General features: G+C 43.1%; 1 protein-coding gene across 1 annotated transcript in view; it reads left to right on the top strand.

The window, feature by feature from the left end:
• LOC126251484 (spondin-1) overlaps positions 1-16,300 on the top strand; it is a 220,462-nt gene that overhangs the window by 157,246 nt on the left and 46,916 nt on the right. The window contains exon 7 of the mRNA XM_049951932.1: positions 6,885-7,015. Coding sequence (XP_049807889.1) covers positions 6,885-7,015 — 131 coding nt within the window. The remainder of the gene's footprint in view (positions 1-6,884; positions 7,016-16,300) is intronic.

Raw genomic sequence — 16,300 nt, 5'->3', positions numbered from 1 at the left:
TGCACTTCACAGTGCTTTGTACAGGATGTATGTAGCTGCAGATATTCTGTTTTTACGTCTGCTTTCTAATGTTTCCGAGTGTGCACTTCAGATGTCAGTAAAATTTTTCGCCTATCCAGGATAATCGAACAGGTATCGTAAAACTGTTACGCAGCGAAAAAGAAATTTTTATGAGGTATCTAAAAAATTGTTGTATCGTTGTAATTTCGCCCTGAGACAAAGACTTAATCGCTATATTACTATTCGAAAAAGAGGTTAAAGTACGTTCCGAAAGTTTTTAACAGATAAAAGCTGTTTGTTGGACCAGGGTTCAAAACCGGAACCATGCTTTTCGCAAACAATGCTATCCCGACATAGCTCTCACAGCTTTAATTAGGGATGCCACTTTTCAAGAAGCCCTGAGCTGGACAACGTTTCTAGCATATGGAATGAAAAAAATGTTAATAGTCTGCCACAAATATTATAAGTAATATTAAACAGTTAAACAGCTAATGTCTAAACATATCAAAATTGAGTTTTAATATTGCGTTAACATAAAAATAAAAAAGGAAGTCTTCTCCTTTTCATTCTTATTTATAATTATGGATTTGCCACTTAAACATGAACTGGAGTTTTAAATGGACATTTACAGGCATAAAATAAGTTCAATTCATAGTTCAGACAAAAAAAGATATCTTCAATAAAATGTCTAACAATAACATGATAACTATTGTTATATTTTTGAAAGCATGTCTTGCGCTGGTCTTTGCTGCTTTCTGTAGTCCTTCGTTATCCCCTTTCTCTTTCAAAAATTTTAATAATTCGCTACAACTTCCAGAAAAGTTCACTTTTATTTCATGTTTTCTTTTCATTAAGGCCGCGGACATCCGATTTCTTTCTTCTGGACACTATTTCTTCATTATACTGAAGATACTTTCAGCAAATGAGTTACTGGTAGGCATTAAAAATGAGTATAAGCCTAAGCAGGGAATGGGAGACGTCAGTTGTGGTCTGCTGCTAAGAGAAATGTACCCAAATCTAGTCTTTTGATTTTCTTTTTCTTTTATCGAGTCCAGCTTGTGCATTCTGGAAACCACAGAATTCATTGTACAACTGATCCTCACCCAGGTTGAGATTCAATTTCTTGGGAAAGCGTGTATGGGGTTTTCTTGGAGTCTTCATAAAAACCTAGCAATATCTGGCGTATCCCGGGATTAACATCGAAGTACTGAACTTGCCTTAAGTGTAAGGTTTTCTATTTCCTCGATTTGGAGCATCTGAGGACACAGAAAAATAAAAGGCTTTGTGAAGCGAGCCTACGACTACATCTCGACTGTATGGGACAAGAACGTTTTCCGAGATAACCGTTGCCTTGCATTGTGTATTGAACCGGGGACCTAGAAACGACGGAGAGGCTTCGTCCCTGCCGTGGCCCTCAGTGGTTCACAACCCCACAACAGGGTACAGCAGTCCACTCTCACCCCACTGCCGCCCCACGCCGAACCCAGGGTTATTGTGCGGTTGGGCCCCCAGTGAACACCCTCCCCCGCGAATGTGTATACCAGACGAGTGTAACCCCAATGTTTGCGCATCAATCGCCGACATAGTGTAACTGAGGCGGAATAAGGGGAACAAGCCTGCATTCGCTGAGGCAGATGGAAAACCGCCTTAAAAAGCATCGACAGGCTGGCCGGCACACCGGACCTCGGCACTAATCCGCCGAGCGGATTCGTGCCGGTTACCGGTACGCCTTCCCGCTCGGGAAGCAGCGCGTTGGACTGCGCGGCTAGCCGGGCGGGCTAACCGTTGCCTTAGTTCTCCTTCAGGAAATTTTAGATACAATATTACTGTCTGCCAACGAGGGATGATACGATTTCATTTGGCTGTCCAATGATTTGTAGCTAAGGCAATGTTTTACACTGTTCAGACGTATATTTTTTCTCAAATAAAATTGTAATTGTTGTTTTACGACACTGCTGTCGTCTCAGAATGTGTTTTTGTGTCTTCTAATGATCAATACAGTTTTTCTTCCTTTAAAACGAGGCGGGGAAAATCGCACACTTTGCTGTGAAGTCGTTTTCTTTCATCAGCCATGTGGAAAAATCTTAACTATTCTTTGTTGAATTTTCTTCTTGTGGATAAACGAACTTGAGGAACTATCTTCATCATTGGAGGAAGGACGAGACAACTTTTGCGAACGCAGATCCTTTCCGTAAAATGCTCAAACAAAACATGGAACATGCTGGCAACTTAACTGCCCAATAATCTCTCATTTAACAGGAAAATGCGTAGTTTGAATCATGTTTAATGATTGGATGAGGAAATTATACACATTCTTTCTCGTCGTTCGCTTAACTCGAAAATTCGGAACAAGGCTGGACGAAAGTGTGTCTCGAGTCCCTTTCCGGGATCCTGGACTGTACCTTAAACACCAGGACAAACTGTGCGGGTGGCAATCCTAGGAAAATTTCTTTTCAGAAGGGTAGACAGGAGGCTATACTTGCTCATTTTAATACTAGCTCCATAGGCAGTGAAACTTATTAAGTTTTCCTTATTTGGTATATTGTCTAAGTTGAAGCATCCAATCAGACTGTTGTAAAGATTTACAGCATTTGTCTCAGTTGCTGGAATCACATCAAAAAATGCATGCTTTATCCTTCCATGACCTACGTCCACTATAGCAACAACGCACAAATGATTGGTAGGCATACAACTGAGATCAGCTGATTCATAAGCAATTACTGAAAACTTATATTTGCGAAGCGAATGACGTGGCGTGTCTATACTTTCGCCACCTGTAACATGTTCCACATTGCAGTGGCTTTCTCTCTACTACATGTAATTTTTAGGGCAATTTCTGAATCGAAACATAGGCTACTGACTTCAGTATGCAAGCAAATGTTCTATAACGTTGCAAGATACGTAGTGTACACCTATAAATGCACAGAGCCATATTAACGTCTCCTTAAGGTAATTGTTCACATTTGAGTCCCGGAAAGAAAGTGAAGTTAAAGTTTTCTGCCTAATCGGTCTTGCAGCACATTGCACATACCTCTGCGTTTCTACATATCTATCAGGAATAGTTTTCCCTCCAGAATAAATATTTTTACTTCCATACATACACCTTACAACGTGAAAAATTATCTGCAACACGAAATGGCATTTTTTTTCTTTTTTGGGTTAGTGTTTTGTCGTTTTGATTGTACTTCACATAGTGCGACACAAAACAACAAGGGGTGCAAGCCCCCTCCATGAAAAACACGACCGCACCATAACACCACCGCCTCCGAATTTTACTGTTGGCAATACACACGCTGGCAGATGACACTGCCATCGGATGGCCACATTGTGTACCATCATAAGTCACTCCACACAACGTTTTTCCACTGTTCAATGGTCCAATGTTTACACTCCTTACACCAAGCGAGGCGTTGTTTGGCATTTACCAGCGTGATGTGTGGCTTATGAGCAGCCGCTCGACCATGAAATCAAAGTTTTCTCACCTCCCGCCGAACTGTCATAGTACTTGCTGTGGATCCTGATGCAGTTTGAAATTACTGTGTGATGGTCTGGATAGATGTCTGCCTATTACTCATTACGACCCTCTTCAACTGTCGGCAGTCTCTGTCAGTCAAATGACGAGGTCGGCCTGTACGCTTTTGTACTGTACGTGTCCCCTCACGTTTCCACTTCACCATCACATCGGAAACAGTGGATCTAGAGATGTTTAGGAGTGTGGAAATCTCGCGTACAGACGTAAGACACAAATGACACCCAATCACCTGACCACGTTCGAAGTCCGTGAGTTCCGCGGAGCGCCCCATTCTGCTCTCTCACGATTTCTAGTGACTACTGGGGTCGCTGATACGGAGTACCTGGCAGTAAGTGGCTGCACAATACACCTAATATGAAAAACGTATGTTTTTGGAGGTGTCCGGATACTTTTCATCACATAGTGTATTATGATGGGCGGTCAAATGAAGACGGAATACCCGCCACAACGGGATCATAAATACAGTATCATCCTGTCTTCCTTTATAATTTTGTCGACCCACGTAGCCAGCGATGCTGTAACTGCCTTATGATCACTGATTCTCTGCTCTACGATGAGATGAAAAGTTCAGTCTTCTTAGTAACCTCACGAGGCGGTTCTCTGATTAATTACTCGAGATATCTTTCGGATAAGGCATGTAGAACAATTTCAAACGATTTTCTCTCCTCCCTATCCGCCCTAACCCTGAAGTCCCTACGGCTGGTAAGTTGAAGTCTCCCCCTAACCCAACACGACCAAGAAATTTACGCGCAATATTCTCCAGGTTTTTCTCGAAATGTACCGTCAACAATGCTCGTAAGGCGGGGGTCTATAATAGCATTCGATTATCATGCCTGATCCGCTTTTTAAAATTATTTTCAGCTAAACTATTTCGCATTCGAAATCTGTATTAACCTCGTAGATCTTATTGTATTATTTACGGCTGTAAAAGCCTCCCCATCATTGACGTCCAACCTACATGGATCTTTGCAGTGTTTATTCCAAGCTGAATTCAGAACTTCGTTGCTATCAGCATCTGGTTTCAGCCAGCTTTCTGTTCCTAACACCTTAAGGGAATTATTACTGTTCGTAAACAAGAGTAGTTCTGGGGTCTTCCCAAGTACTTCAAATATACTAATTTCACTTTCTCTTTTATTGCTCTGTCATAAGGAATATTTCTCTCTGAAATTGTTGAGGCTACTATTCTTTCCTCTCTGTAATCAAAATATTTACCAGCCCTGTAGAGGGATTCCTCTATTCTAAAACAACCCATATGTGCATGCCACATGTATGCCGCTATCCTAGTGGCCACTTCTTGCATGTAGTGCACGACCGAGTTATTAAGAGGGATCCTACAGTTCTCCACCCAGTAGTGGTGGTCGGCAAACACGCATCCAAGATCGTCACAGAGTCGACTGAGACACTAGTTAAGCCTTCCACTCGGCTCCAAACCAGAGGACTATGACCGGCTTTGGGAACAATGTTGCAAATTGCTAGCTCAGCTTCCACCACACGTTCGTGGCTAGTTGTCTTCAACAATGCAGCGAACTGCCTGTAGAAACCGCAGATAGCTTCTGAATCTAAGTGTCAGGCGTCACTGGTGTAAGCCACGATTTGCAGTCAGGTGCACCCAGTATACCTACAACCCCCAGCAGAGCATCTTCCGCATCTCGGACGAGATGACCTGGCATGCGTACCGAGCGGACAGCAGCCCTCCTTCCCGCCCTGCCTCCTATTTTCTCAGGAGACTTCATTACTCGGCAACGATGGACCTCCCAGAGACCAACGAACGCACCTTCCGCGCTTCTCTGGAATCTTTCAGGAAGATCGATTCTAGTTCTAACAGAGGAGGCTTCCTGTGCTGGCTCAGGTGTACTTACAGCATTGGGAAAGACGTCCAGAATGAGGTTTTCACTCTGCAGCGGAGTGTGCGCTGGCAGATTAAAACTGTGTGCCGGACCGAGATTCGAACTCTGGACCTTTGCCTTTCGCGGGCAAGTGCTCTACCATCTGAGCTACCCAAGCACGACTCAGGCCCCGTCTCACAGCTTTACTTCTGCCAGTACCTCGTTTCCTACCTTCCATCTGCCAGGAAGTTTCATATCAGCGCACACTCCGCTGCAGAGTGAAAATCTCACTGTGGAAACATCCCCCAGGCTGTGGCTAAGCCATGTCTCCGCAATATTCTTTCTTTCAGGAGTGCTAGTTCTGCAAGGTTCGCAGGAGAACTTCTGTAAAGTTTGGAAGGTAGGAGACGAGGTACTGGCAGAAGTAAAGCTGTGAGGACGGGGCGTGGGTCGTGCTTGGGTAGCTCAGTTGGTAGAGCACTTGTCCGCGAAAGGCAAAGGTCCCGAGTTAGAGTCTCGGTCCGGCACACAGTTTTAATCTGCCAGGAAGTTTCATATCAGCGCACACTCCGCTGTAGAATGAAAATTTCATTCTGACTTTGGATTTCTTTGGCGGCATAGATGTGAAATGTTTGTACTGTTGGCTTTGCTGTTTGCCCTCAGGCTGTCGGAATGCTGCTGGATGGAATCATCCTGCTGAACGATAACACGCGGCCCCACATTGCCAACTGGAAGAAGGCTATGCTTCAGCGGTTCGGTTGGGAAACACTGCAGAATCCTCCGTACAGCCCGGATTATTCGTGGTATGATTTTCACTTGAAGAAAGACGTGCGTGGACGTCGATTTCAGCTGGACGAGGGAATGGATCCTTAAGCGGCTGTCCACGTTCTACGAAACAGGAATTGATCGTCTTATCTCCCACTGGGATAAATGTCTTAATGCGTGTGGTGTTCCGTTTTCATTTGACTGCTACTGATATAAACAGATAAGCAGAGATTTTAAATAAAATCCATGCGAGGAATAAACTTTAAGAAAGTGGGCTCAGCACTTGGGGCTGATAAGAGAGATGAGGAATTCACAGAAGGAAGGCCCAAAACGTAATTATCATCTCGAGAAACAACGAATTAATCAAATAGTTTACCAGCATTCTACAAAGTAAAATTACTTTGAAAGAATAAACTCAATGTGATAAAAACAGGAGATTTGTTCTGTTTTGCTTTTTAGTTTTTTCAAAAAGCAGGACATCTCCTGGAAAGGCAGCAGATCTGACAACAATGGCTGTTGATTGTTTTAAAGCCATGTTTACATGTATCACAATTAGAGCGGACAAGTTCGCAGGGCTAGTTACAGCTCATGCAAAAGTGTATAAATTTTCAAGGCGAATATTTCGAAAACTAATAAAACTATCTTTACAAAAAAAGAATTTTTTCATGTGTTTGTAAAAACATAAAAGACAGCCCTCATAGCGGTAGCTGCAGCAACAGCAATCTTACATATTGTGTTATGCACTATGATCTATTTTGCAGGACCTACCCCAGACTGGATTGTCGGTGTATCAGGCCTTAACTTGTGTAAGAAAGACTGCACCTGGATGGAGGAGAAGATAGTTGACTTGTTTCCATATGACGCAGGAACAGACAGCGGGATAACGTACATGGTGAGTAGCTGATCACGGAGAAACGATCTATGTTAAAAATGTAATCCCACTGATTTTTCTTGACCTTAACTTTTACTCTTGTTCAATGTCACTGTTGTACCATTCGAAATAGCTGTCTTCGGCAGTTACACGCCATTGTTTCCAGACTTCGTGCAAGTCTAGAAGGCTTCTGCTGTAAAAACCGCACGAAATAAAAAAAAAAAATAGACACCCCAAGAGGACTACTTTGCCAGTACCATGTAATACCGCCTCTAGCTTTCGTAATTACCACAGACTGGCGAGGAAAGGAGTCCGCAAGTTTCTTCAGATATGTTATATCAGACTGAAAGCACTCACTGATGATTAAACTGGGAAGAGCTACAAAATTGCAGGGATGCTGCTTGCTATGTTTCTCGTGCTGTTCCAAATGGGCCCATATATTTTCTGCAGGATTAGGATAGGGTAACTTAACAGGCCAGCGAAGATGTTCATCAAATCAGGAACATATGTGTGCTGCCCTATGAATACAGCTGTTGTCATCTTGGAAGATGAGTGTAGTAGGGGGACAAGGCCAGCGCGAGCACATTTTGTTAGTGTGGGTTGCCTACATCAGGGGCAGGTATGCACTCGGAGACAAACCTGTTGTTATCCTTTGATTGACAGGTGATTAACGTATTGCTCTCCTTTGATTGAGAGGTCCTTAACCTATTGTCCTCCCACCCCCTCTCCCTCACCCTGACCTCTCAGGAAACCTCCCTCCCTCTCTGCTACAGGTACACTTTCAGGTCTGAGTTATTGGAATAGACCCTCCCACTCTTATCAATTTGATTGACTACTTAATTAAATTGATCAATTAATTAACCTCTCCCCCTCTGGTAAACCTCCTCCCCTCCCACTCTCCCTCCCAGAAATTAGCAGGAAAAAAAACTCAGCTGATCCGTCATCTGGAGGAAATTCGGTTGCAGTGTGAGTAATGTTGTTTAAACACTTTAGCAATGTATACAATATTATTTAATTATTTATGGCAATGTATGGAATATAGTTTATTTATTTAGTTAAAGAATTTGTCCAGAAATCGATTGTTGTGTGTAGAATATAGCTTAAACAATTTAGACAATGTGTGGAATATTGTTTATTTAAATAATTTAGGGGATTCAAGGCAGTGTATGGAATATATGGAAATTGGTGGCTCTTTGGAGAGGAAGGATCTCATAACAGGAAATACAAGGGTACATTGTTTACTTACAAAAAATTCAGTTTGTGGGGGTTTGATTTCTCTTGCTCATCATTCTCTGCTATTTGGAAATATGTAGATCTTGTAAAAAGTAATTGCAAAGGGCAAACATGTTGCATAACCTAATGTTTGACACTGTACTCTGGGTGTATTATCCTAAAGTTCGGCTCTTTGTCGGCACTTAACCTATTTTTCTGTTGAGTGGTTTTCCATGTCACCCCCATTTTGTTAAACTATTGTACCGCCTTTTATATCAAATTATGTAAGTGGTTATGTTCTACCACCATTTTCTGCTACACTTTACGAATCTCACATGTTTCTGAACGCCATTTCTGGTGCATTCTTCTTTTTGTCATCTACCCCCTTGAACTACTGTACTGCATTTTACATAAAAATTATGCAAATTAACCTAGTGTGCTGCACTTAACCTGCTGTTCTGCTCCATGTCACCCATTCACACACACCCTCCCATTAACTATTGTACTGCTAACACCACATTGTTGTAAAAAATTTATGCAAATTAATTAAATCGATATTCTTACATGTATGGGGTAGGTTTTTTTAATTCGCAGCATTCTATTGGTCAGTGAAATCGATGGAAACGATCGCTAATAAAAAACACATCCCGCTGCCCGACGCCCGACGCCGATGCTGCCAACTCCGCACACGCCCCCATGAGTCAGGGTGCACTGTCGCCACTTGCAAAGTGACGACACAGCCATCAGCTGCCGAGCCACGCACAGGTGTTCGTTTGGGTCCTGCAAGCATGAGGCGGCGGCATCCCTTTCATACCTGACATCTGAGAAATTCCTGTCAAAATATGTGTTCACCTAGGCGCCGTTGCTTGGACGATGACACATATCTGTGGTGTGGGGCCAGCACCTGGAGAGATGTTTGCATAACAGCTGAAAGGTTCTCAATATTATACTGACGTCACATGTCTATGTAAATAACAGCCAAGTCCCCCCTCTGGACGTGCTATAGAAATATGTTGCAATGATTCCCAGAATAACACCGATTGCATCCTTCCTGATGGTCCTAACAAGGCACCCCGTCCATGATGCATTACCCTTGTATTAGTCAAGATGTGCCACAAATGCTTCTTCCAGACAATACCTTAAGAAAAGACTATCTCGCATTTAAATTTGTAATTGATGTCAACAACTGTCTCTGTTTTAGTGACGCTTTTCTTGCTATAACCAGTCTGCATTTTCTCTCTTCTCTACTTCCACCTTCCCAACTTTTGCTTCTCTTTTATGTCCTTTAACTTTTGTAACTACAGTCTGGTATATGTACAAGTTGTAGATAATTTTGTGTCCCTGTGTTTTATCCCAGATACCATCAGAATTTTAAAGACTACATTCCACTTAAGACTGTCAAAAGCTTTCTCTAAATCTGCAAATGCTATAAACTCAAGTTTGCCTTTCTTCAGTCTGTCTTCCAGAGTAAGTTGTAGCATCAGTATTACCTCGCGTGTTCAGACAGTCCACCGGAATCCAACTATGTGTTCAAGTTTGTTGGTGTACCCCACACTTCCCCTTCTACATACACTACCTGCTCAGTAGTACCCGAATACTCCTATTTAAGGCGAAATGGACCACTAGATGTCACACAAGGCGGACCGTCCATTATAAAAGGAGGCGACGAGTATTGTGTTGACAGTACAGAAGCAGCAATAGTAGAATGCGTTGATCAAGAGAGCTCAGTGAATGTGGACTAGCTATTGGATGTCATCCAAGTAACAAAGCTTCAGGGACATTCGAGCCATTACAAAGCTGCCCAAGTCGGCTGTAGGGCATGTAAATGTGATGCGGAAACGCGAATGAATAACCACACCTAAAGCAAGACCAGGCAGACCCCTTATACTGATGGAGAGGGACCGTCGAGCGTTGTGAAGGATGGTTGTCCAAAACCGCATGAAACCAGCTAAATGAGGCACTCGTGACTTCCAAAGAGCTACCAGCAGTCCAACTAGCACAATGACTGTGCGTAGAAAGCTAGAATTAACAGGGTTCAACGGTCTAGCAGCTCCTCATAAGCTACGCATTTCTGTAGTCAGTGCAAAGCGACGTTTGAGACGGTGTAAAGAGCGTCGCAGTTGAACTGTGGATGACTGGAAACGAGTGATTTTGAGGGATATGTCACACTATAGCTTGTGGCAATGCGATGGAAGGGTTTAGGTTTGGCGAATGCATGGAGAACGCTACCTGCCATCATGTGTTGTGCCAACAATGAAGAACGGAGGAGCTTGCGTTACGGAGTGGGGTTGTTTCTCGTGATTAGGGTGTGGACCCAGTTATTGCACTTAAGTAAATGCTAATTGTGAAAGGATATCATCTCATTTTCCAGCACTGAGTATTGCATAAAGCAAAGAAACAGTTCAGGGACGATATTTGTGTCAGCACGTCGGTGCATAGCACTGTCTGTGAGACAATGGTTTGTAGACAGTAACTTTTCTGGAAATCGACCAGCCTGCCCAAAGTCCCTACCTGGACCAAATGGAACACCTTTGGGGTGAGTTAGTACAGCGACTTCGCTCCAGGCCACAGCGTCCTACGTCACTACCTTTTCTGGTTTCGGCTCTAGAGAAAGAATGAGTTGGCAATTGCTCCACAGACCTGCAGATACATCATTGAAAGTGGTCCTATCAGAGTTTGAGCCCTTATAAATGTTGTATACGAGGCGGAACTATGGGCCTCATGGAAAAAGGGTGACCCGGCTTATACACGCAATTTGACTCTTAGCCTGATCACGAGGCGTGGCCATTAATTGCACGCGTTGATCACGTAGGCTGACGTGAGGATCAATGAACTATACTTGAGGGATGTATCTGGAACATCTTAGGTGATTAGAAAGTTAGTAGACAAGAATACAATTAAATACTTAGCTTTAATTCAGCATCAGCGGTGAACGTCGATCTTGACTTTGTACAATAATATTTACAAGAGCAGTTATAGACTGAACTGCGAATACTTCTTTACAATTCTGATTGCTTCACACGTATAGGTCAATTATCAATGCATAAACTGTATGTGGCGCCTGGCCAGGTCGTAACTACTGACTTAGCTGAAGGCTATGCTAACTAGCGTCTCAGCAAATAAGATATCTGAAGCTATAACAAGTGAGCCATTCCTATTAACGTCGGCTGTAGAGCTGGCCAATGCGCTAGCTTGTCTCGTCAGACCAGCCGAGTGGTGGCACTCAGTCTGCTAGCGTCGACAGTGGCGACTCGCGGATCCGATGTGTACTGACGGACCGCGGCCGATTTGAAGCCTACAACCTAGCAAGTGTGGTGCCTTGCGGTGACGCCACAATAAATGTAAAGGGTGGGCATATTCCATATTAATTGCCAGTAATAGGTGTCCAGACACTTTTGAGCAGATAGGGAATTCCTTCCACCTTCCGGCCTCCTCTTCTTGATTGGCTTGCTATCTGAGCTCTTGATTCATACAGCTGCTTCTTTTTAGGGTTCTGTATCCCAATCAGAAACAATGGAACCCTTATAGAATCACTTTTTGTCTGTATGTCTGTCCGTCTACTTTCTCACGGGACGTACGCAGTTGAAATTTACATCACACACTAAGGCCTACTGCCCCTTGGCGCTGCATAAAATTGGACCTCCTAAGTTAATGCAGTCAAAAGATACGGCCATTCACGTAACAAATGTTGACACTCGCAAACTCACTCATCAAAACCTGTATGGCACTTCCCTTTGGCCTAGAATCGAGAAATTTGGCAAAATGAAAAAATCCGAAAACTGTAAATTTGTAATTATATCACACGAAAAAAAATTGTTTCCTTCATTATCTGACTCTTTCTGTTCGTCCGTCTGTTAGGACGCTTTAAAAAAATAATAAAAAAACAGGTAGACATATCAAGTTGAAGTATATGTCACGTACTAAGGTCTATTGAACACTTGGCTCTGTAATAAATTTAAGATTCTAACTCAATGCAGCCAAAAGATACGCATGTATGTCAAAAGTTTTGATACTTGTAAACTCACTCATCAGAACCTGTAGGGTCCTTCCCGTGATATAGAATCATGAAATTTGCAGGAATCAAGGTTTCGTGGTGTAAGTAAAGGAAAAAAAAATCCGAAAATTGTTAATTTCTTCTAATATCACATGAAGGATGTTGCTTTTTGTCATTTGTTATACGTCCTCAAATTTGAAATTAAAAGAATCAATAGTTCTGCATTCAGACTGATCAGGTTGCAATGGTAAAAGTCAAATATCAGGCAAGAAATGACTTTACTCCTCATGTGACTCATTTCGGAATTTACACATCATCAGATTTCTAGGAGCGATTACTGCACATACAGGGATATTACAAATGATTGAAACGATTTCATAAATTCACTGTAGCTCCATTCATTGACATATGGTCACGACACACTACAGATACGTAGAAAAACTCATAAAGTTTTGTTCGGCTGAAGCCGCACTTCAGATTTCTGCCGCCAGAGCGCTCGAGAGCGCAGTGAGACAAAATGGCGACAGGAGCCGAGAAAGCGTATGTCGTGCTTGAAATGCACTCACATCAGTCAGTCATAACAGTGCAACGACACTTCAGGACGAAGTTCAACAAAGATCCACCAACTGCTAACTCCATTCGGCGATGGTATGCGCAGTTTAAAGCTTCTGGATGCCTCTGTAAGGGGAAATCAACGGGTCAGCCTGCAGTGAGCGAAGAAACGGTTGAACGCTGCGGGCAAGTTTCACGCGTAGCCCGCGGAAGTCGACGAATAAAGCAAGCAGGGAGCTAAACGTACCACAGCCGACGGTTTGGAAAATCTTATGGAAAAGGCTAAAGCAGAAGCCTTACCGTTTACAATTGCTACAAGCCCTGACACTTGATGACAAAGTCAAACGCTTTGAATTTTCGGCGCGGTTCCAACAGCTCATGGAAGAGGATGCGTTCAGTGCGAAACTTGTTTTCAGTGATGAAGCAACATTTTTTCTTAATGGTGAAGTGAACAGACACAATGTGCGAATCTGGGCGGTAGAGAATCCTCACGTATTCGTGCAGCAAATTCGCAATTGACCAAAAGTTAACGTGTTTCGTGCAATCTCACGGTTTAAAGTTTACGGCCCCTTTTTCTTCTGCGAAAAAAACGTTACAGGACACGTGTATCTGTACATGCTGGAAAATTGGCTCATGCCACAACTGGAGACCGACAGCGCCGACTGCATCTTTCAACAGGATGGTGCTCCACCGCACTTCCATCATGATGTTCGGCATTTCTTAAACAGGAGATTGGAAAACCGATGGATCGGTCGTGGTGGAGATCATGATCAGCAATTCATGTCATGGCCTCCACGCTCTCCCGACTTAACCCCATGCGATTTCTTTCTGTGGGGTTATGTGAAAGATTCAGTGTTTAAACCTCCTCTACCAAGAAACGTGCCAGAACTGCGAGCTCGCATCAACGATGCTTTCGAACTCATTGATGGGGACATGCTGCGCCGAGTGTGGGAGGAACTTGATAATCGGCTTGATGTCTGCCGAATCCCTAAAGGGGCACATATCGAACATTTGTGAATGCCTAAAAAAACTTTTTGAGTTTTTGTATGTGTGTGCAAAGCATTGTGAAAATATCTCAAATAATAAAGTTATTGTAGAGCTGTGAAATCGCTTCAATCATTTGTAATAACCCTGTAGATACGGCACTCCCAGCTATATATGAAATGTCATTTCTACGTCCAGGAGTACCTCCTGGAAATCAGATGACGGGTAAATTCCGAAGCGCGTCATACGATTCCTTGCCTGATGTTCGATTTTTACCACTGCGACCCACTCGGCCTGAATGCAGAACTACTGATTGCTGTGATAATGGTCGCCTGACTCCTACACGACTTTATGCCTTCTTATATTATTGAAATTAAAACATTCTCGAAAATCTTGGAATCTCTGGAATCGATATCTTGCCAATATCAGTTTCGATAACAGCAAAAATGGTAGAGATTGACAATTACCGGAATGGATGATACTGTCTACATACATAATCAAGCTTGTACGGAGCCCTCAACGCGAGGGTCCTACTCGCACGTGGCCAATTGTTTCTCCATTTTTTTAAAAAAATTTCCTTTAGTCATTGTGCCCTTTCCATAATCAGATACGTCTACAGCACCGTACTTTTCTCCAGCAGTTCTTATTTTGCCATTTTGTACTTTCTTTCTATCTCATTTTCAGACGCCTTAGTTTCCTTTGCCTGCTTCATTTCCGACCTTTTTATATTTTCTCCTTTTGTGAATTCAATTCCGTATCTCATGTGTTACCTAAGGACTTGTACTGGACCTTTTGTTTTTACCATTTTGTTCCTCCTCTGTCTTCACTATAGTATATGTTTAAAGTTTCCCATTCCCCTTCTGTTATGTACAGTGCATCCTTTCCCTTGTTTCATTCAGTCGTTGCTTGCCTGTTGCTTCCTTTGAGACTGTCAACAACCTATGGTTCCTTCAACTTACCGAGTTTCTACCTCCTTAATTTCCTACCTTTTTACAATTTATCAGTTTTCATCTACAGTTCATAACTAATAAATTATAGTCAGGATGCACTTCTGCTCCAATAAATAAAGCTGGTTTCTAAAACCTGTCATATCACTATATAACGAATCTGAAACCTTCTTGTGCCTCCGGGTCCATTTCAAACATGCAACCTTTTTTCATGATTATTAAGCTAAGTGATAAAAGTGATTAAATTGCGCTTTGTGCAAAATTCCACCAGGCAGCTTCCTATTTTATTCCTGTACTACTTACTCGACTAATTCCAAAGAGTTGTTTTGAGAGTGTAGCAAGTTGTTCTTCTGGAGCGATAGGTTTTCTAAATTTTGTCGACAACATAATGAAACTGGGAACAATTATGAAGCGCAATTCCTCGAATCTGTTGACGGCAAAATAAGAAAGCATGAAGAATGACATATGTGAAAGAATATATTTAAATAAAATATTCAACCATAAAGAAATGCACTACTGGCCATTAAAATTGCTACACCAAGAAGAAATGCAGATGATAAACGGGTATTCATTGGACAAATATATTAGAACTGACATATGATTACATTTTCACGCAATTTGGGTGCTTAGATCCTGAGAATTCAGTACCCAGAACAACCACCTCTGGCCGTAATAATGGCCTTGATACGCCTGGGCATTGAGTCAAACAGAGCCTTGGATGGCGTGTACAGGTACAGCTGCCCATGCAGCTTTAACGCGATACCACAGTTCATCAAGAGTAGTGACTGGCGTATTGTGATGAGCCAGTTGCTCGGCCACCATTGACCAGACGTTTTCAATTGGTGAGAGATCTGGAGAATGTGCTGGCCATGGCAGCAGACGAACATTTTCTGTATCCAGAAAGGCCCGTACAGGACCGGCAACATGCGGTCGTGCATTATCCTGCTGAAATGTAGGGTTTCGCATGGATCGAATGAAGGGTAGAGCCAGGTGTCGTAACACATCTGAAATGTAACGTCCACTGTTCAAATTGCCGTCAATGCGAATAAGAGGTGACCGAGACGTGTAACCAATGGCACCCCATACCATTACGCCGGGTGATACGCCAGTATGGCGATGACGAATACACGCTTCCAATGTGCGTTCACCGCGATGTCGCCAAAAACGGATGCGACCATCATGATGCTGTAAACAGGACCTGGATTCATACGAAAAAATGACGGTTTACCATTCGTGCACCCAGGTTCGTCGTTGAGTACACCATCGCAGGCGCTCCTGTCTGTGATGCAGCGTCAAGGGTAACCGCAGCCGTGGTCTCCGAGCGTATAGTCCATGCTGCTGAAAACGTCGTCGAACTGTTCGTGCAGATGGTTGTTGTCTTTCAAACGTCTCCATCTGTTGACTCAGGGATCGAGACGTGGCTGCACGATCCGTTACAGCCATGCGGATAAGATGCCTGTCATCTCGACTGCTAGTGATACGAGGCCGTTGGGATCCAGCACGGCGTTCCGTATTACCCTCCTGAACCCACCGATTCCATATTCTGCTAACAGTCATTGGATCTCGACCAACGCGAGCAGCAATGTCACGATACGATATACCGCAATCGCGATAGGC

The sequence above is a fragment of the Schistocerca nitens genome, chromosome 4 (assembly GCF_023898315.1).
Source record: "Schistocerca nitens isolate TAMUIC-IGC-003100 chromosome 4, iqSchNite1.1, whole genome shotgun sequence".
Classification (NCBI taxonomy): Eukaryota; Metazoa; Arthropoda; class Insecta; order Orthoptera; family Acrididae; genus Schistocerca; species Schistocerca nitens.
Note: the sequence above shows the minus strand (reverse complement) of the source record. Positions and strands in the feature narration are given on the sequence as shown.